Consider the following 22,925-nt stretch of genomic DNA (forward strand, 5'->3'; position numbering starts at 1 on the left):
TCCGTATATAATTTATATACGGATTTTCCGTATATAAAATCCGTATATAATTTATATACGGATTTTTCCGTATATAACTTAGCTACGCTCTTTTTATATATGGATTTTTGTCCGTATGTAATCCGTATGTAATATCATATTATATACGGATTTTTGAGCTTACATACGGATTTTGGCTGTAGGTAACAACGATTTTTCTTGTAGTGCCCGTTATTGGGTCGCTATAGGCCCACCCATTAAAAAAGTCTAATCTCACACTCGAGATGTATATACCCCCATTAAAAAAGTCTAATCCCGCACTCGATATGTATATACCCCGGCGTGAGAGGTGTGTTGGAAGTTTCACATCGATTAAAGAAAAGGTCATTTAAGTGTATATAAATGAGTGCAAATCTCACTTTACAAGCCGGTTTTGTGGGATTGAGTTAGGCTTAAACTCGACTTCTAACATCGATCTATCGGTACAACAATTTTCCCTATGTAGACAGAAGAGGATAAAAAGGTTAACTTTTATGATAGAACTTATACTTTTTTAATCCCTTTACTAGTTTTTGCTGATTTGATGGGCGGAGTGTTTTTTATTTTACAGATACCTTTTCTATGAGTTTGAGAACTTAATATCCTGCGCAGACAAGCGACAAGACCGTGTACGAACATTTTGACGCGCCATGGAATTCGAGGTGTGGATGTTTATACCTATAATTTCTTTATAGATGCATTATGCAAAGAAGGAAAGGTCAAAGAAGGCAAAAATGTGTTAACTCTAAACAAGCCAAAAATTTGTGAGCTGATGTGAAGAAAGCTGGTGTAGAACTTACTATTGTTATCTTAACACATTAATGTATGGGTATTACTTAGTAACTCCTGACTTTTACAGCTAAAATGTCACGATTAATCACGATTAATGGACTAATGAAAGAGTGGATGCGGCCCTGAATCTCTTTCAGGAAATGAATAGAAGTATGGTTCCTGAGATAGTGACTTATACTTCTCTTATCCATGGTTTATGCAAATGTGAAAGAATCTCTTCTCTTTGGATCTTATTGATGAGATGCATGACTGAAATCAACAACCTAATGTACTCTTTGAAGCTTTGTAGTAATGATATGTTATATATTTTGATTCTACTGTAAAAAGTGTTACTATTGGTTGTTTCTTAAAAGATAAAACTACTCCAGTTCGTAGATAGAATACAAAACATAATGTATACTTTCCATCAAATTCCAAACTTCAAATTGGTTTGCATTACACTTCAACATACCAAATCGAACTAAGATTTCATCAACATACTTCCTTTGACATATAAAAATTTCATGTTCATTTTGGAAAAATTTCAATTCTAAGAAAATATCCAATCTTTCCTAAATAAGTCATATCAAATTATAACATCATGGGATTTTTAAAATCATTACACATATTTTCATCATTTCCCGTGTAAACAATGTATGCTCACAAAAACATTTTTTAAACCTATTTTGTATAAAGTAAGCTTCTATTTTATTGTATCATGCCTTTAGTGCTTGTTTGAGTTCATAGAATGTCTTCTTTAGCTTATATATTTTTTCTTTGTTTCCTTTCTTGACAAGTGTAAGTGATCGTTATACATATATTTCTTCCTTGAGTTCTATGAAGAAATTCACTTTTTATATCTAATTGAAATATTATCCATCCATTTTATGCAACCACCAAGATGGTGTCTAGTTTAGCAACTTGTATAAACACTTGTGTATAATCCATTCCATAGTGTATAATACATTCAACTTCAACCTTGTTGAATGCTTGTTTTCCTCTTCCTCCACCTTGAAAACCTCCTTTACTTCCTCCTTTCTCTTCCTCTTCCACCTTTCCCATTTACCATGGTTTGCATAAGCTATTCTTTACTTGTTGGAAATGTCATTCTTCGTTCATGAACAAATAGACTACTTTATAATTCATCTATTGTCATGATATCTAAGTTATTTGATTCTTCAATATTGGAGCACGCCACATAGTTGAATTGGGCTGTCATAGATCAGAAGGATTTTTGCAATTATGATACTCTCTTGCATACTTTTTCTAACAACTTTCATTCCTTTGAAAATCTTTAATGTTCTAGCAAAATAGGAATTCACGGATTCTCCCTCTTTCATCTGCAACATATCGAACTCCTTGCGTGAGGCTTGTAATAGTGCATTTTTAACTCATGTTGAACCTTGGAACTTTTGCTTTATGGAAAGTTGCTTCATGGAATCCATATAAGAACCATTTTGTCATTTTTTTTTAAAAAAACTGACAAAATCTGTTAGTTTCATCTGACAAAATCCTATATAAAAAAAACTTTCCATTTTGTATTTTTTTTTTTCATTTTTAGATTATACAATCTGTTAGTTTTCTAATTGCACTTTTAACTTTCAAATCATATAATCAGAAAATTATGTTTTTCTTAAAAAATTAACTTTCAATTACATAATCTAAAAATCTGAAAATTACTTTCTACTTTCAGAATATACAATTTAAAAAATATAAAATAAAGGGAATTTTAGGAAGATGTCACCTTATACTCTTAGGATACTTGGTTCTGAAAAAAAAGCACGCAGTACAAAATCACGTCAAATAAGAGAAATAACAAAATACTGTTTGTAACTTATTATTAGACTCTGTGAACTTCAATTATGGTCAGTCCTAAGCCTAAAAAAAGTCTTTTCTTTATAGACTCTTTAGATAAGAGAAATAAAAATTCAGAGGTCAAGATAGATTTTTTTTTTAAGAATTTAATTAACTATTAAAAATAATATTATATATTTTTATATATTTTATTAGATAATTTAATATGTTGTAGTTCCATCTATTTAAATGCGATATATAATAATTATGATAAAATCTCAATTATTATATAAAAACCATAAAATTTAACCAAAATATAAAAATATTAAATTAAATCTAATAAAATTCACACTAATTTTTTTTATAATTAATAAATATGTATTGCTTACTAGAAAAATAATTAATTAAATTTAAGTATACATTTAAATCATATATTAAAAAATAAAAATATATAATACAAAAAATTATAAATTTATTATTTTAAACTGAGATGTTTTATTTAGTTTTAGTTTTGATCAAGATCACTATTTTATATATTTTAAAAATAAATTATAGATTTCATTATCTTGTATAATTTTTCAGCAACCAAGTCTACTTATTGAAATCTCTACCAAAATTTATTTTAATTTAATTAAAATGTTTTAATATAGTTTTTTGACAAATAAAAATATTTAGATTTAGATTTGTAACCGATTATAAATTTAATTGTACTTTTTTTATTCATAATAAATATTTTTTTCTAAAAAGAAAGTTCACCAAGAGTTTTTATGAATATTTTGTTTCTTTGAACTTTTTTAACTAAAACGTTTTGGTCATGAGTTTTTCTAATCTCAACTTACGTAAAATCAGAACCATGAGGGTCAAATTTACAAGTTTTCTTCTAACGTGACATTAGAATGGGTAAAAGCATAGTCATGTTTATTAAAATTATTCTTGAATGTGTTTGCAGACATTTATCTCAACGGAATTCCCTTGAGTTAGATTCCATCTGAAACAAAACAATGCTACAATCAGGGGTCAGGTTTCAATATCTGTAAATTTGCATTGAGATCTACAAATGACTACGTAAAATAATTCATTTTCAACCAAATATAACTTTAGACTATGCTAATGCTAGTTTATGACGTTTTGAAAAGTGAAGAAGCACACAATAATTAGGAGATTGAGAAAGAAAAATGGGCAGAGGGTGAGTGCTTCTATAACAGCATATATCTTGCAGTACAGTCAAGATCAAAATTGTGACATCCCTCCCAATCTGAAAAATCCTGATGACTTTTTTTTTTTTTTTTCCTTATCAGTTTGATCGTCTCCATTCATGATCCGCATAATTGTCCATAGTTGGTTGCTCTTTGGGGCGTTCAGTGTTGCACTTCAGGCAAGCCGAATTTCTTGCATAATTGTAGAAATCACACCTAGAGACACAATAATACAATAAATGACAAACTTTAAACGTGCAAGAAGATAAGGTGGGGAGAGAAGTAAGACAACGGGCTTACTTGGGACAACCCCAATCCCCAGGATATTTCTTGGGACTAGGGTTTAGCTCTTGACAACGCACACACTTCATTCTACTAGCAAAATTCATGACCCCACACCTACATACATAGGAACATCCATGAAATAGAACGAACTGTTCACCACATGTGCCAACATATCGATTATGTACTCATTGCATGATGAAAGGAATCATATATACACTTTAGGTAGGACGGGAAGCAAGGTGTTTTCATAATGGAAGAGAAGGATGACTTACTTGGTACAATTCCAATCCCCAGGATGCTTCCTAGGCCTTGTCTCGGGACAACGCAAACATTTCGTGTTCCTAGCATAATTCATGAACCCACATCTGCATGTGCAAAAACATTCATGCAACTGTATATTAAATTTCAAAAAGTCCTTAATTTTAGTCACCTACTGCTAAACTTGGATATCAGTAATCATAATGTAACACAAATTGTGCTCTTGCTCATGTTGAAATTGTAACTACTATTAGCTGAAAACTTTACTGTGATTCACAGTTTTAGCTTGAGATGGAAAAGAGTCTTAAAGAACCTATATACTATCAACAGCATTACGGTGAGGTGTTTACATTTCATAATGTAGATAAGTGACTAAAGTTAATGAATTACGATAAAAATAAAGAAAATCAGATAATTCTTAAGGATGTGAGTTAATCAATTAAAATTCAAATAAATATATATATGGCCAATAAAATACCCTATAATCTAATGACCAAAACTTAATCCCTACATCTGTACAACATAAAGAATGACAGATTGGATATATGGGGCTTAACATACAATCAAGTCTATAATACATAACAATAACTAAATCACGAGGTTGTGTAATCCAGTGAGTGCACAATACGATCATGTGGATGAGTTTGCAGGAAAAGAACTTGTAAAACTGAGGCTTTGAGGAATTTCATCATTAATGCAAAATTGAGGGACCTAAGATTATTCATAAGTGCCAAATGCAGCTGTCCAATAGAGAATGAGGAATGAAAAATGAAAATAATAAAGGAAAGAATGGTGATAAAATATAGAGAGATTAATAAAATGATTATCATATTGATGTCTGAAAGTTATCATTGTTTAAATTTACGGACAGTTGTCAAAATTAAAATTATTGACATGAAATTGATTCATCTTCTATCATAACAAACAGATAAATTCGATCAATGGGGTTTTGCTAGTCAGTGAAACAGGGAACTCACAGTGGGCAAGTCCAATCTCCCTTTTTCATTTCAACTTCATCAGTAATAGTATTGGCTTCCTTTATTGGCCCCCCTGTTTTGCATTTTAGACAACGTGGGTTTCTGGCAAAATTTAAAAAATTGCATCTGTAATTGAACCAAAGAGCAACCATCAGCACACCAGAAGATACTAATAATAGGTGATTTAACACATTTATTGAAGACAGCACAGCACCAATACAAAATATCGGAAAAATAAAATTTAAATCTTACAATACAAGTCATTTAAGATACTGGTCAGTTTGATATGCATAAATGCATATGAACAGAACAACAAAGAAAACTTGTAAGACAAAAAATAATTATCAGAGGTTCACAGGCACTTCATTTAGTTCGATTGTTTTTAATTAACTGATGTTAATCACATTCCCTTTGAAAAGGAGGCGGACAAACACAAAAATTGACTATGGCTTGTGAGAAATGCTAGGAAGCAACTAGAGGACTTACACAGGACAGGTCCAATCTCCTTCCTTCATTTGAACAATGGGCGGGTTAATATCCTTAGGCTTATCATCATTACAACTCAGGCATTGGATATTTCTGGAGAAGTTCATAAAATTGCATCTGCAAGAAATTTTGGGTAAAACTCTTGACAGTGAATTATCAAAAAGCAGAGATCTAATTTAAGATTCAAACATGTAGCATTTTCACTATAAGAGATATATGTCGAAAACTAAAACATCAATATTCATGACGAGGAAGAAGTAAGTACATTACTGGTAAAAAGGGATATAAAATGAATCCAATCATCCAGCAGTCAAAAATACTTCCGATTGACTACCATCACTGAAAACTATCACTCAGAAAATAAACTTGGATCATTCACAAAAGGGATATAAAACAAATACACTCATCCCAGAGGTCAGTCAATTCTTCTAAATAAGTATTAGCACTAAAAACTATCACACTGGGGAAAAAAACTAGTATGACGGACAAAAGGGGATATGTTGTGACACAAATCCACTCATCTCAAGTCAAAAAATAAAAACAATAAAAATTTAAAATTTTATCATGCCAGATCAAAGTAGAATTTTCACTGCATTTTTAAGATAAAGCTTTGTATATATCATATCTAGTATCTATTTTCCTGGCAAAAGATGAGGGGAAAATATAGAAGATAGGATCACTTTCTTGATTTCTGAGGTAAAGTGCCTAGCGGATGGAGAAAATTTACTTCTGCTAGCAATTCCTTCCTAATTTTATGTGAAAATGCAAAAACTGAAAGTTCATGGATTCAGATGCAAAAGTTACTGGACACACAAAGAATATGATTCCATGAGCGAAAATAACTCACTTTGGACATATCCAGTCACCTTTCTTCATCTCAACATCTTTAGACAATTGATTACTCTTAACACTTTGAGACTGGCCTTCTTCCACAGGATCCCGTGCTGTAGGCTTTGAACGAGCAACTGCGGGAGCAGGAGCAGGAGTAGGGGACTCACTCAACTCAATCAGCTGACAGAGAAGTTTTCTGGCGGATGATTCAATAACTTCTCGGCCAGATGGTTTGTCTCCTCCAGAAAGGACAAGTGGATCTAGTGCATAGTACAAAAGTATTCGAACTATATCCACAGTTCGAGCATCAGTTTCAAAATTCTTTAGAATTACATAAGCTCTATCACAGGAACTTCGTAGGTTGCAAGCACCACAGACCTGGATGGAGGCAAACTTACATTGTCAGAATCAAAACGCCACCTCGAAATCATGTAGAAAGAAAAAAAGATTTAAAAGGAAATTAAAATCTGATCTCATACATTACCCAATATTAGCTGGTGACAACATTTAACATCGTGCTGCGTTAACTAGAATAAATACTAAGAATACACTCTCCAACACTCGCATTTCATTAGTGAGTAAAATCCGCACTTCTATTTATTAGACCACCGGCATGAGATTTTCATTCACACAATAATAAACTCAAAAGATGCAACTATAAATTGGGACCATAAATATCTTCCGAAAAATTAAAGAAAATGCACTAACACACATACGTCCCCTTCATCTAATTGCAGGTGTGCTCTCAGCCTCTTAGCTGAATTAACTGCTTTACGGAGAAGATTAGGGCACCCTCCCTCAACAACCGCTTGGATTTCGCTCATCGGCAGCAACCTGCATAACATAACAATAAACAAGAGAAATGGTAAAAATAATTATATACCGTTATAAACAACTCTCATTATTTGAATTTTATTGAAAATTACAAAATTGTGTATCTCATGCCTTTATGTAACAAAATATTTCAAAGTTTTCAGGAAATGTTAACAAAATAAAACAATGTTTTTTAATCAGTAAGAGAGAATAGTAGCATTCCTTAAAATATAATTACTTCATATTTACATATACCATTCTTATCATGAACTCTTTCATAGTGAATTTGAATAGGGAATATTTATACATACTTCACCGTAAAAACCTCCAGAAGAGAAAAAAATAAGAAGAACAAATGAAATAAACTTCATCCTAGATTAAAACTAGCTTAAGAATACAAATTTAGAAAATTGACATCGTGCATAAACTAATTTTTAGCTCATTTTTTTTCTTATTTTTCTTCTCTAAAGATACGAACCCCAACACAACACCAAAAATAACATCAGCTTCTTATTTCCCCCATTTATCACCAAACAAACCACACTAAAAAAAAACAAAAAACTAAGGGCTTGATTGGACTAAACATTTCATGAATACTTTCAGGAGACAAACGTAAAGACAATAAAAGGTTTCTACATACTAATTTACACGCTAGCTAGCAAATTTTAGCTCATGGAGCAACATAAATATTTTTTTCTCTCATTTTCACAAGTTCAAATTTCTCGTATCGAAATTTGAAAAAGGACGAGGAGACGAACGAACTTGATAAGGTCGTAACGGTCGCGCCCGAAGCTGAGACAAGCATCCTTGAGAGAGTTCATGTCGGTGTAAAGGCTTACAGTGTTGTCGGAAGAGGGGGGCTTGGAGAGGTAGCCTTTGGCGCTCAAGCGGTCCACGAAGGAGACCCATTCCGACCAGGGGTGGTCGACGGAGGGTAGTGTTTCGGCGGCGGCGGAAGAGGAGGAATTGCGGCAGAGGAATTGCGGTGGCGTGAAGGGAATAGGTTTGAAGAAGATAAAGGAAGAATTAACAGTTACAGGTGCGGTTCGATGGGTACGGAAAATTGCGGTTCCGATTCCGTACAGTGCAGACTTAGAAGCTGACATTGTTTTTTAGCTTTCTCCTTTCTTTCGGAACTGAGGTTTATCTCAATCGAAGAAACACAGTCTCAGGGTTTTGAGTTAGGAGATAATAAATAATATATTGGTTATATTATTTAATTGCTTTTTAAATATTCTCACAATTTTTATAATAAAAAACACTAGCAAATATAAACTTATTATACCAAACCTTATAAATGAAAATCAAATCGATTAATAAGAAAAAAAATATATCTAAATATGACTGGATTGTAAAGTGAGCGTAAAAAGACAAATTTCTCATTGTAAATATCGCTTATTATTATTATTATTATTATAACAAAAATATTATTGATATAATAGTTATAAAAATAGAAAAATATTATTAAATTAAAAAATTTAAATGACTTTTGTAATATGAAGAGGTACTTGATTTAAAAAAAAAACATATCGCTTAAGAATTATAAAATAAAATAAATATATAAATATAGCAAGAAAGTGTATGAATTAACTTTTTGGATCACGTGGATAGCACGTGGTCCAAAAGCTAAAACCCTGTGTGCGTGGATCCACGAAACCCACATAAACCCTTTCAAGTGAACGACCGAAGCCATCGTAAGACAGTGAGAGTCAGAGATCTGATTCAAATCTCCGACGCGACGCTATGAGAAGGGTACCCTCTATTCTGTTCAGAACGCTCGCCGCCCGACGCGCCACCTCCTACGTCGTCCAAAGCCGCCTTCTCCACGGCAGCGCCTCCGCCACCGCCGCTGACCACTCCCACCGTCGCCGCTTCTCCTACCTCCTCGCTCCCTTTGCCGCCGCGTCTCTCGGCTTCGCCGGCGCCCTCCTCTCTCAGGAAGTCCTCGCTAAGGAACCTCCGCCGCCCGAGGCCCTTCCACGCGAGGTCGTTCTTTACCAGTTCGAGGCTTGCCCTTTCTGCAACAAAGTCAAAGGTTAAACCTAACCGCCATCTAACCGTTAAATCGTATCATGTTAGGTTGATCATCACGCGTAAGAATTTTAGATGAATTAAATATTCATAGATTTGTCATGCTGTAACTGAAGTTGTATTTTTGGTAAGTGTGATATAGGTTGAGAGAGGAAATTCATTGAGGAAGAATTTCGAAAACCTTAATGAAAAGTCTTGATCTAATGGTTTGGATTTATGGAATTCAATGTAGTTTGACAGTTGTTTAATAGGTCGTTTATGTTAAATTACATGTCCAAATGCAAAGGCTACTTGTAGATTGTTTGTTTCCATATTTCGGATGTGTTTTTTAGCGTACAAGACGCGATTTTAGAAGCTAATAGTTTTAGCGAAGACATCCCAAACACGTGGAAGGATGTGGGTTGAGTGGTAGGAGTTTGTTCCTCGGATTTGATGGATTCCTGTAGAGTTGTGTCAGAATTTTGAATATAAGCTTGGAGACAGAAATAAAAAGGGGGAGGGAAAATGACACATTGACAGTCAGTTCACTCTTTTTAAATTGAGGCTGTATTCACCCTATTGATTTATCTCTTGCATGTAGTGGAGTGCATGGGCTAGGATGTTGTTCGTTTATTTTTCTATACATTTAATTTTATTTATTTTCTGTAGCTTGCATCCCGATTTGGAAGTTTAAGTTTCCTGGTTTCTGTTACTGATATTTTTAATTGCTTTACCAGCATTTTTGGACTACTATGATATACCTTACAAAGTTGTAGAAGTCAACCCTCTCAGCAAAAAAGAAATCAAATGGTCTGAATATCAGAAAGTGCCAATATTGATGGTAGATGGCGAGCAGCTAAATGATTCGTCAGGTTTCTACATTTTTCATTGAAATTCGTTTGTAAAGTTTATCATGGACTTGTGCCTATTAAACCACTGTAATTTTGTTTTGTTTTGCAGCTATAATTGATAAGCTGGGACTTAAGATTCTGTCGAAGAAAATTCCAGAGTCAACTTCTGAGGATGAAGAGACAAAATGGCGACGGTAGGGTTTTCTTTCTTTTGGCTTTCTTTTATTTTGTAATCAAGCACATGTCTAATAAACGTAAGAGGGTGAAGTGGCAGAAAAATTTCTTTGATAGTATGATAGAATTTCATTTTTCCAATTATAAGAAGGGATTTCAGTTTCACTCTTTCACTTTTTAACCAATTTAAAAAGAGAGATTGGTGGTGTGACCGAAAGAGAAACCTTTCTTTCTTCCTCAGTCTCTCTGCCTTTTGGTTTTACATTTTAGGTTTAAAGAAAATATATTTACTGATGAGTAAAACATTTGACTTATCTTTTAACATGAAGATTCCACATGTAAAAGTATTTTGCTATTGTGCTAGCAATACTTGATCAATTATCCTTATGTAAAAAACAGTATAATTTAAGTTGGCCCTCCCTTTGTTTGTGATATGGTTAACTTTTTGGCTTTCTTTATGTGCAAGATTTGATTTCAGTCCTCTTTTATTGCACATTTGTCTTAGGAATCTTATGTATCGATACAGTGTTAGATTTTAATCAACCTAATTTTTCAATTGATTACTTTTGATTCTCTTAATTTGTAACGTTGGTTTAGTATTTCCAACAATAAGTGCTACTACGGTTTGATCTGGCAACACCCCCAATCTTTTTGTTGGCTACTCTTATTCTTTTTACTCTAGCTCTACCCCTAATTGCTGTAAATACCATTCATTTGAGTAAGAAAAGTAGGTGTAGAGTGTGTATATATCAGTACCAGCCAATTTGTCTTTTTGGGGCACTGATTTTTAGTAAAATGCTCAGTTTGGCATCCATTGTTTGTTCTTAAATTTGTACACCCAAATATTTTTACAATTGGGTTGAATTGCAAGATCCAATATACTTGAGTTGCTGTCAGTAATATTTCCATGTTTGAGAAAAGTCAAAAAATAAATTAGGGAAGCAATTGAATCGATTTTAGCTTTAGAATGTATATCTAAAAGAGGCTAATTTGACTTTCTCTTCTGAAATAGGTGGGTTGATAACCATTTAGTGCATGTTCTGTCACCGAATATTTATCGAAATACCACTGAAGCACTTGAATCCTTTGAGTATATTACTAGCAACGGTAAGTTGATCCTGACCTTTGATTAACAAATATTTTCTCTTATTAGTTTTTTACACTTATTCTTGCATGTGCTATGGTTTTTGTCTTTCCACTAAGTTTTCTGTTGTGTGGATTGGCCTTTTCATATAAGCATGGATTTTGAACAAAATCTGTATTGATGAAACAACTAAGCATAAACTATTAGGTGAAGACACTTGAACGATTCTGTATTACAAGGTTATTAATAACAGATAACGGCTAATGAATGTGAGCAAAATATATCTAATTCACATTTTGACTTGTACAACGGTTCACATCAAGAATCATCATTTTTTTTTTAAAACACAACTTTTTCCTAGTCTGTTGTGTCTTTACTTAACAATTTATATTAGTAGTACATTTTCTTTTGGTGTGTAAAATTAACTCTTTTGATGATTTTCTTTTATCTCTTTCTTTTCCCTAATGTAAATGCAAAGAACACATACAGGGACTTAATTTTTCTTCAAAACAATCTCTCCTTGCGTACCGTTTTTTTATCTACTTTCAGACCATTCATATCATGTTTACAAACGCTTAATTTACTTTATTTAAACTTCTTTCATTATCCCTGATCTATTAAACCTAAAATTTAATGTGTTGTGATATGTTGTTTATATTGATGCTTTTAGGCAATTTCAGCTACATAGAAAAACTTTCGGTGAAGTTTGCTGGAGCTGCAGCTATGTATTTTGTGTCTAAGAATCTGAAGAAGAAATACAACATAACTGATGAACGTGCTGCACTTTATGAGGCAGCAGAAACATGGGTAGAAGCTCTAAATGGCCGAGATTTCCTTGGTATGTACTCTTCAATTGTGTTAAGGAGATTATAACATCCATTAATTGTATGATGCATGATTACTTTTCTGTCTTCTCAGGAGGGTCTAAACCTAACTTAGCCGACCTGGCGGTCTTTGGGGTTTTAAAACCCATACGCTATTTGACGTCTGGCAAGGATATGGTGGAGCACACTCGTATTGGTGAGTGGTATGCAAGAATGGAGAGTGCTGTTGGAGAACCTTCCAAGATTAAACCCTAAATTGAGTTCTTTTATTGACATTTTTTTGTCTTCTATTACTACGCTCTTGGCTTTTGCCTCCATTGGTTGGAAGGGAAAAACGTTTGGGGTTTCTCAGAGAGAACATATATATATGGCTCTTTAGAACAATACTACTTACTTTGTGGTATTAGTGTTATATATAGGCAAGGTTTTTGCTGAAATTGATTCTTTAGAAAAATTATTCTTCGGTTATAGGCTGCTGTTATTGTAAAGATTAAAGAAATCTTACAGCTGTATGAAAGAAATAAGGCAACATCTGCTATGCCTGTGATATTTAAAACTTTGGTTTTTATTAATTTGATTGATTTAGATGAGTTGAATATGGAGTTTGATTGGATCACACTGACCAATCATTAAATGTGTTGAGAAAAACTGAAACGATGTAAATTAAGAATGAGTTCTCTAAAGAGATGTAGTATTGTTGATTTTAGAGAAAGGTAATTTTTAAAGTTAGCCTTTTCTTGACAAAAATATTACAGTAATTATCAACGCATTGAACCCTTGTGAGAGTTTTCTTAGCGTGATTGCAACATTTTAGATTATATTATATTATGTTGCATTTTTAGTTCTTAAAAAATAGGGGTGATTGTTCAAATGGTTTGGTTTGTCTTGAAGGGAGAGTTAACATGATTTAAACATCTTACTTTTAAAAGTGACATTTCAATTTTGTTTTTATAATTTTCATAGAATTTCAGTATTTTACAAATTTTATTATTTGTAGTGAGTATTTTAATTACTTCCATAAAATAGAGTATTTAACCTTCTAAATAAAACAATCAAACACATGGTATGAGTTTTCCATAAACAGCTACATTTTTTTTTAGAATATTTAAATTTTAATTTCTAATTTATTTTGATATTGCAATTACCTCCAAATTCTTCTTCAAAGTCCATCCTTTCGATTTTATTTGTAGAACTGTTTAAAATTATTTCTCTCTTTCAATTTATTGTTTTAGTATTTATTTTAAGTTAAATTTTGCTGAATTTAGAAAGAAATTATGATAATGAAAACTTACATTGTAACATAATGTAAATTACTTTCATTAAATCAGACGTAATTTGCCAGCTTAAATCGATCTATTTAGGAAAAATGTTAAGTATATATAAGCTGTGTATTAAAAACCTTTATACATTATATGGTAAATTATATTTTACACTTTTGCAAATTGCAAAATGTTAAATACATTCCTAAATAATTTTTCTTATCATTTTCATACCCTAAAATTTAAATGCAACTTTTAAAATTCCTAAAACGTAAACACATTATGGATTTTCAACCGAAATTGTGCATAAATTATTATTGCATTTAACATATTTTCAACTTCATTTAATCAAAATTACTTTTATCCATCAAAATGATCGTATACATCAGTTTTTTATTACACATCAAAATCGATTTTCTTTTTTTATAAAAAATTGAAAATTTACATAATACACATTTAATCCTTTATTATATAAATTTAAAAATGAAATTAAGAAAAGAAAATATTATAAATGTTGAATGCAAAACACAACATTTGATTGAAGTGATGTCATATCCATCAGATTCAACTGTTCAAAAGTCAAATAAAGACGAAAGCAAAGCACATGTCACCTCTCATTCCCACACAAAAAGACAACACAAACAATTCAAAGATCACAACTTCTTCTCCTCTTTCCAAGCTTTTTCTCTATCCTTCAAAAACCAACATCCCATTTCTGGTGGGTCCCACTTCTACGTTTTCTTTTCCATTTTTCAATTACAACAAAATAACCTCTTAATTACTTTTACAATAAACAACTCACTTATTCATCAATTTGGAGTTTTTGTTATTTTCCAGAAGAAACTGTCGTATTCTTATCACTATAAATTGTAAATAGTAAAAGAAATGGAGGAATTGGATTCAATACCAAAGACTCTGATGGAAAATCTGCTTGGTCTTTTGAGGGTTCGCGTGAAGCGTGGTATCAACCTTGCCGTTCGTGATGTCCGAAGTAGCGACCCTTATGTTGTCATCAAGATGTTCAATCAGGTCTTCTCTTCACTTTTCTATTTTCATTTTAAAAATTCAATCTTTTTGGCTATCTTCCGTACCCTTTGTTGTTAATTTTGGAGATTTCTCACCCTTTTTCTTAATCTTTCTTGATATCTAGTTTTTATTTCTAGGTTTTAAATGGGTTAGAGGTTCTAAATTTGTGTCATGTTTTTGATTGATGTTTGACTTTACAATGATCATAACATAGGGGTGTATGATTATGTGTATGTTTATGTGTTGTTGTCACCATTAGTTGTTAATGCTAGTGTTTGAAATTGAAGCATTTTAATTACAATATCTGTGTTGTGGTTGATCTTGTTTAAATGAAGATACGTTTTTTTGGTGTGCAGAAACTAAAGACTCGTGTCATTAAAAAGGATGTAAATCCGGAGTGGAATGAAGACCTTACACTTTCTATTATAGATCCGAATCACCAAGTTAAACTGGTGAGTGGCTGAATTTGTTCATTCTTGTTTCTAGTTTGTAAAATTCGGTTCAGTTGAAAGATGGTGATGAAGATTTTTCTTGTTTTGTCTTGGGTTGGTGGGATATGTTGTTAATATTAGATGTTAATCATGTTTTTCTTGCCTCTTAATTGGGGAAAAACAAGTTATTTTCATGAATTCTATATGCAACTTCATGAGTTCCTCTATTCTGATGTAATTATTGTCCTAAGAAATTTTTTCAAAGTGTTTGCAAACTTCATTTTAGGTTTTGGCTAAGAGTGTGTTTGAAGTGATGCTTTGAACTTCCATTTCAGAGCAAGTTTGTCTGAAACTTAAGCTATGTTTGGTTTCAGTTGGGAATCCTCTAGATATGTTCAAAAAGTAAACTGAAAAAACCTGTTGTTTGGTATTGAGTTCAATGCTATTGTAAACTGAGTTCTTCCTTGAAACTCAATTTGAAATGGAAGTAAAGGAAGGGTTTTGCAAATAAAGTTCATTCAAACCTGAGTTTTCTATTTTTGGATTAAAGTTTCCAAAATTAACTTTGAATAACTTTAATTTTTGTAAATTGAGTTTGTAAAAGCACTTGAAAAATACATTTGATTTTGTAAGCCTATTGTAGATATTCTCTTCCTAGAAGTAAATTCATTGTAGAAATTACAAAGGAAGTTCAGTTAAAATGTAAGTGTACTAACGGGCTTTTAATGGAAACCAAACCATATTGACATAAGTTGGAAGTGTCTAATGGTTAACCAAACATGCTTTTGGTAGCAAACTCAATTCTACATTAACTAACTAAAAAAAAACTTTTCACTTAAAATCTTGTTTGTCATATTCAGATATGGGCAATTTTTTCTCAAATATATAGTGGTGTTTAATCATCTTGCACGCATACTTCCTGAATAAAACTGTGCAATTCAAAATCAGCAAATCAAATGTAATGAAATACAACAGACCAGTCATCTGGTTGGACTTGTCTAGTTAGACCTCGTACCTATTAAGGTTTAAAAACTTATTTTTATAATTGACTTGAGTTAAAGCTTTGATGATGTCAATAGAGCAAATACAAGTTAAAACAGTGGTTTTGATCTCAAATACACCCCAAGAAAACTACCATAAATATTCAAAATGAGTAAAAATGTAATCATCATTGTCCTATAACCCTGTGGTAATTTTTGTAGAGATGTTCTAATGTCTGAAAAATGAATTAGACTACTGATTGGTTGATGGTTGTATCTGATTTCAGACTGTGTATGATCATGACACCTTCAGCAAAGATGACAGAATGGGAGATGCAGAATTTGACATCTTTCCCTTTATAGAAGCCTTGAAGAGCAACTTAACTGGCATTCCAAATGGTACTGTAATAAAAAGAATACAACCAAGCAGGGAGAACTTCCTGGCTGATGAAAGCTGCATCACTTATTCCAATGGCAAGGTTGTTCAAGATATGATCCTTAGATTGCAGAATGTGGAATGTGGTGAAGTGGAAATTCAGTTGCAATGGATTGATCTTCCTGGTGCTAAGGGTATAGCTAAGGGTACATGATCTTATTATGACCTGTTTGTGTATTAACAACTTCATGCATATATAAACTGCCTTTTTTGCCTTGTAATACTTAACTTGAGCTCTGCTTTATCTAAGACTTTTTGAGGAACAAACAGAACTTGTATTTATAATCCGGTTTTTCTGATGCTTTTTAGTACAGTCTAACTTTTTACTTTTCATTGATTTGGTCCCATATGCTACATGAAATCTGCATTCATAAGATGCTAACAAAGTTAATGTCTGCATAATTTGATCGCATAATCGTTGGTAATAGTTGGTATAGTTGGAAGTCTAATGTTAACTAGAAATAATACTGAACTACAGTTAAAAATAAGACTAATTTATAAATAAGACTGATTTACAGTTATTATTGTTCGAAGTCTCGTGTCAATTAAAAATAAGACCAGTTTATAAGTCAATTAGAAATAAGATAGAAATAAAATTAGTTTATAATATATAAATTAGTGTAAATTTTATTTATATATTGATTTTTGTAATGTAGGAGTTAAGTTTAAAGCTAAAATTTAATTTTATTATTATATTGTATTATGTATTTGTTTCACTTGGAACATGTTCTTTTAGATTTTGTGGTGCAAAGTAAAGAAAGAGATGGTGAAGATATATAAATGAGATTTTACATTTTTTCTTAGTCAACGATAAAACATTGAATTATGGTTAAAATTAAAGTAAAAGTGCAATAAATCAAGTAATCATGCTTATGATGAAAAAGCAAAAGTTTGAGATTAATCAAGATATAAAGTAAATTAAAACTTTAATTCTTTTATCTTTTTTTCTTTTCTTTTCTCCATCTCCATCTCTCTTACTCTCTTATTTATTATCTTCGTAAATCACATCTTTTTGTACTTAAAAGAGAAAATTGGTTAACTTATAATCCTCATAAGTTCTAATCAACAAATTTTAATAAATAATTTAGTATAACTTAGTATTAAAAAAATAATATTTTTAATTAATAGTATTAAGAAGTGAATTTTAAAACTATCTCAATTCACAAAATAAGTCTATAAAATAAAATTTACACTCATTTATACATTTTAAACTCATTTTAAATTGATTGTATCCTTAATGAAGGTAAGATTTCTATATTATTTAAAGACATAAAATTAACTCAATAAAATATTTTATTCTCTGCAAATTTCATAATTTATAGTTCTTTTTTTCTCCCAAACAAGTCTTGAAATATTTTTCTACTAGTTATTAGCCAATGAAAAATATTGCTTATGGTTTATTATTATTTTCATTTTCTCTATTTGATTTCTTCATTATATATAATATATATTAGGTTAAACATGTTTTTAGTCCCTATACTTTGGGACAATTTTGGTTTTAGTCCCTCTTTCAAATTAAGGTACAGTTTAGTCCTTCAACTTTAGAAAACTCTAGTTTTAGTCCTTTTTATCAAATTTTTTTAACTTTATTTGTTGTTTCAAACGCGTTTCTAAGTTAACATTGAAACAAAAATGTGTTAAACGGTGTAAACAATCCAAATGCTATGATGAAACGTGTTTGAAACAACAAATAAAGTTAAAAAAATTTGGTAAGAAGTACTAAAATCAGAATTTTCTAAAGTTGAATAACTAAATTGTACCTTAATTTGAAAGGGAGATTAAAAACATATTTATTCTTATATATATATATATATATATATATATATATATATATATATATATATATATATATATATATTCATGTAAATGATTAAATAAAAGATGAGTTGTGAAAAGTGGTTTACAGAATATATAAAGTAAAATCAACATTGAATAATGTGTTTGAAAATCCTTTGTGAATCCACATAGATATGCTTAATGTGATTTTTAAAGCTTTGGTAATATGAAAGAAGCAATTACGTACACAATTTCATCTTTGCTTCTTTTTCCAAAAACTTTGTTTCCTTATTCACAAACCAATTTTCCAAATTTCAATTCATTCAAAATATTTATAATATATTTATACAAATTTTGAATTTGTAAAAAAAAAAGAATAGAATAATTTTATTTATTTATTTAAAAATGATAACAGAAGCATGATGTATTGAAGTGAATGATGAATATGAGTGAGAAGAAGAAAGAACAGAGAATGAAAGTGAAAAGAGAAACACTGATTGACATCTGAGTCAGTAACATTTCTTTCATATTCAAAACAAACACTGCAACACCCTTTTCTGTTTCCTAAGACCTTCAACATTTTAAATACACATTAATTAATAAATTAAATATTTCTTCAGAAACATCATTTTTTTAATCAAATTACAATTTCAAAAAAAATTATTTAGATTCACGACATTCCCATATCCTTTTGGAACTTGTGATGCATGTGGAAAAAATAACGAAAAAAACATTAAAAATTATGAAAATTACACAAATACACACACACACATTATATAATTAAGTTTTGTATATTTAAAATTTTAAAAATTAAAATTATTATTAAGTTAGTTATTATATATTTAAGATATTATCTATTTTGAAAATTTCGATTATTAAAGTAAGATTGTTAGATAGGAATAAATTCTATATACAAAATCAATTTAATAAAATGAGGTTTATATTCATAATTTGACAATACTTTTAAACAATATAAGATATTCAGAATGTGAGAACAAATGAATATTTGAAAAAAAAATTATACTATAAATAATTTCAATAATAAATCCTAAATAAATGTTAATTTTTTTACAAAATAAATTTGTAAATTTACATTTATTTATATATTATAATTTTATATTATTTTTAGTTAATGTGACCTTTTAAAAGAAAAAAAAAACTTTTTGAACTTAGAATTAGAAAAACAGTCTAAATTTACGTTAAATTTAAATTAAAAAAAAATGAAATGAATAAATTTACATGTAATTATATAACAAATAATAACTGAAAGTGAAATTTGAAAATTGGAATAGAACAAGGATTTTGAGATTCCAAAGTATAAAGGCACATGCTATGTTTTGTGGACAACACTGAATTTTATTATTGTTAAAAACACTTCATCGCCTCTTTTAGAGTTAAGATTAATATTTTTATTATTCTTACTATTAAAAACTCTGTTCTTCCTACTTAAAAAAAAGAAAGTTAACTCCACTAGTTCAAACTATGTTTGACTTATTATAAACATTTATTTTATCTTTTGTTTGGATTGAATGATGAAATATTGGCACTAAAAAATATAATAATATTTAGAAAACATTTTTTTTTTATAATATTTGAATGTCATCTACGTATCATCTGTGATTGGTTCAAAATTATTTCACAATCAATAATAATCATAAACATCACTATAGACGAATAACAAAATAACACATAAATGACGTTTAAATGTTATAAAAAAAATATTATCTAGTATCATTATCCAAAAGAAATTGGTTGAATTCACTGAAAAAAGATAAAAATAGAAAATTAAATAAATCTTTTATTATTTACAAGGAAAAACATATACGTGTCTCTAACTTTTTCCTACGCTGTCATATATATTATTGTTAAGCATATATAATCATAAATGGGTCAAAAGTCTAAGGAGACTTAGACCCTAATATGAAAATTACGAAAGCTAATTATTCTTATTTAATGGTAATGTAATTAGTTTGTTTTTGTTTCAACACTTGTCAGAAACAGTATAACATTTACCTTATTTTTTGGTAACATTTTCCTTTTACAACCAATTATGCATTTTACTATGAATTTATGATCATTTCTGTTATTGTTTATTGCCAATTTTGGCCTCACACACTTTCAAATATACTTTCAAGTTATACTCCTCATTAGTCTATAGAATACACCTAAATAATTATTATTTTAACTAATGTTAGTTCAAAAACAAATCCTACCCAATAATCCAATACTTCAAATAACCCTAATTTGATACTTTATCCATTTCAAAACTTTTGTTCATGATTTAAGAGATTTGATTTAAAATAAATTTAGATAATATTCATAACTAAAGATTTATTCATCATCTTAATTAATATTAATTAAAAAAAATTACAAAATTGGTTAAAATTACTGTGATGATTGTTTGGGGAAAGGCCATGAAACACAATGATGGTAAGTCTGGAAATGCTGCTTCAGACCAATATTCTCTCCCAAACACTTTCCGTACTTAAAAACATTATCATTTCACAAATGCTTCACTTCTTTCATTACTTTCATATCTTCAACAAATATAACCTTTCTCACTTTCTTCAAACCCATTTACAATCTCTAAGTTTATCTTTCAAAACACTTTATAATTTTTCACTTAATTTTGTTTGAACATTTCAAGAACACTAAAAAATTGTCTAACATCAATTATTTCATAGTTAAAATCGATTATTTAACATTTAGAATCGGTTATGTATTTAAAGTTTAAGACCAATGAAATTGTTGAGTATAAACAAAATTCTACATAAAAAAAAATAAGAGACGAATATGAATTTATATACACATAAAATATTTTCATTAATAAGAGACTTTTTGAAATGATACTAAAAATAAATTCGTGAGAATTTAATCTAAACGAACAATATGTTATCAGTATGAATACTTATGTATATGTGTGAGTATGGAATCTTCACTCTCGTAGTATTATAAGGGAAAATCTTTAACAACTCTTTTTTGACAACTTTTTGACTACACATACGTAGCAGTTTATGATTGGTCCGTTTCAAATATTTTCTTAAACATAAATTTAAACAGACCAATAAAATGATGACACGTGTCCTGTTGTCAAAAAATTGTTAAAAAAAGTTGTCAAAATATCATATAAGTTCAAATGAACATATTATTAACAGTGTTTTTATTTCAAATAAACACAACAGGAAAAAGGAAAAAGATGAATAGTTAATTTATGGAAAGTGTGTGATCTGATTGGTTTGAGTATTGCGTGAAGTAAAAATGAAAAAATTTGTGGTTTCAAGGTTCTGCAATTTGCAGATTGTTGATATTTTAGCATTTGATTAGAAAGAGAATGCATTACAACAAATGTTCTTATAAAATTATTACCACAATTCACAGCTTTATTGATTCAAGTAAACAACTCCCAATGGAACTCTCAACCTTTTCTTTAACTTTCTACCATACTATCAATTTTAATATTTTTCCATTCCCCACTTTTTCTTTTCTTTTAAATAATGCTACATGTGCATATTCTTATACATATCAATCCATCTTTATAATAATAAAAAAATATTTTCTTTTAGGAATTTACATTTTCCTTGATTAAGAAAAATGTGGGTCCTGCCCACTTTATTCTCCATACAATAAAATTAAAATATTGATTTTTTATATTTCAAAGTTTGATATTTTTTATCTTCAACTTTCAAAAATGAATTTATATAATTATTTTAACTTATTAATATCATTTAACTACCAAAACAATTTCATTAATGTTAATTGCTATGCCACTTAGTCTTATCTTATCACGTCTTTTAAAAATTGGTAAATCATTAATATTGGTTATGATGAATATTTTACATGATTAGTGATTTAAATACAATTAGTGAAAATGACTAAATTGAACAATTTTTATGGAAAAGTGAGCCATTTTAAAATTGAAAAGACTTTATAATTATTTTGAATAAAATTGATAAATATAAAAGAAAATACAGTATCATGACATATTTTTACATTCATTTGATACATAATATAAAAGAAAAATAGTCATAGAAATATAAAGTTTTATATTTTTTCAATGAAGAAGAGAGTAAAAAATAAGTAAAAATAATATCAAATAAATATAAAAAAATTATGTGTGTCAAAGAATCATTATCTATATAAAAACTATATTCATGTTGGAAATGTGTTTTGATCACACGTTTGAATAACATCAAAAGGATAAAAAGAAAAAAATATTTAAACTATATGAGGTATTTAAATTCATAATGTTTAAATAATATTAAATTATTGGAGACGAGTCTAACAAAGTGTATTAGAGATAGAAACAGTTGAAATATGAAGTTAAAAAAATAAAAATTTGGAGGATAGGTATAAAAATATGGAAAAAGTCTCTTTAAGAATTTTTTTTTTTTGATAATTTTTTGACAATACATACGTGACAGTTTGTGATTGGTCCGTTTCAAATAATTTTTTAGAATAAATTCAAACAGACCAATAAAATTGTGACACGTGTCCTATTATAAAAAAAATTGTTAAAATATCATTGTACTAAAAATATAGGCTAAATTTAAGATTAAAGGCAGTTGATTTGATATTATTTAATTTGAAAAAGGTGGGATTGAAGAATAGTTTAATGATATTATCCACCTAACAAAATGAACCCGAA

General features: G+C 29.7%; 3 protein-coding genes and 1 long non-coding RNA gene across 5 annotated transcripts in view; 3 read left to right on the forward strand and 1 right to left on the reverse strand.

Annotated features, from left to right (window-relative positions):
• The window catches only part of LOC111242062, a 6,888-nt gene extending 5,883 nt beyond the window's left edge, over positions 1–1,005 (forward strand). Inside the window, exons 1-2 of one of the 2 annotated variants that reach the window (XR_002668667.1) lie at positions 141–502; positions 590–1,005. This is a non-coding gene — a long non-coding RNA (uncharacterized LOC111242062). Of the gene's footprint in view, positions 1–140; positions 503–589 lie in introns of those variants that run through there. The other variant, XR_002668668.1, reaches the window with a different exon arrangement.
• Positions 1,006–3,600: 2,595 nt separating this feature from the next.
• Positions 3,601–8,600, reverse strand: LOC106765824 (zinc finger protein VAR3, chloroplastic). Its single transcript, XM_014650576.2, has 8 exons — positions 8,192–8,600; positions 7,333–7,450; positions 6,633–6,994; positions 5,786–5,902; positions 5,300–5,425; positions 4,337–4,429; positions 4,080–4,178; positions 3,601–3,995 (listed from the first exon to the last, which is right to left on the reverse strand). The coding sequence occupies exons 1-8, from the start codon at positions 8,533–8,535 to the stop codon at positions 3,878–3,880; spliced, it is 1,377 nt and encodes a 458-aa protein (XP_014506062.1). The 5' UTR covers positions 8,536–8,600; the 3' UTR covers positions 3,601–3,877.
• Positions 8,601–9,076: 476 nt separating this feature from the next.
• LOC106766034 (prostaglandin E synthase 2) lies at positions 9,077–12,962 on the forward strand. The gene is made up of 6 exons (XM_014650800.2): positions 9,077–9,464; positions 10,177–10,311; positions 10,400–10,484; positions 11,477–11,571; positions 12,219–12,386; positions 12,467–12,962. The coding sequence occupies exons 1-6, from the start codon at positions 9,173–9,175 to the stop codon at positions 12,625–12,627; spliced, it is 936 nt and encodes a 311-aa protein (XP_014506286.1). The 5' UTR covers positions 9,077–9,172; the 3' UTR covers positions 12,628–12,962.
• Positions 12,963–14,455: 1,493 nt separating this feature from the next.
• Positions 14,456–16,837, forward strand: LOC106765260 (protein C2-DOMAIN ABA-RELATED 4). The gene is made up of 3 exons (XM_014649821.2): positions 14,456–14,660; positions 15,014–15,109; positions 16,356–16,837. The coding sequence occupies exons 1-3, from the start codon at positions 14,517–14,519 to the stop codon at positions 16,656–16,658; spliced, it is 543 nt and encodes a 180-aa protein (XP_014505307.1). The 5' UTR covers positions 14,456–14,516; the 3' UTR covers positions 16,659–16,837.
• The last annotated feature ends 6,088 nt before the right edge of the window (positions 16,838–22,925 follow it).

This window comes from Vigna radiata, chromosome 1, assembly GCF_000741045.1.
Source record: "Vigna radiata var. radiata cultivar VC1973A chromosome 1, Vradiata_ver6, whole genome shotgun sequence".
Classification (NCBI taxonomy): domain Eukaryota; kingdom Viridiplantae; phylum Streptophyta; class Magnoliopsida; order Fabales; family Fabaceae; genus Vigna; species Vigna radiata.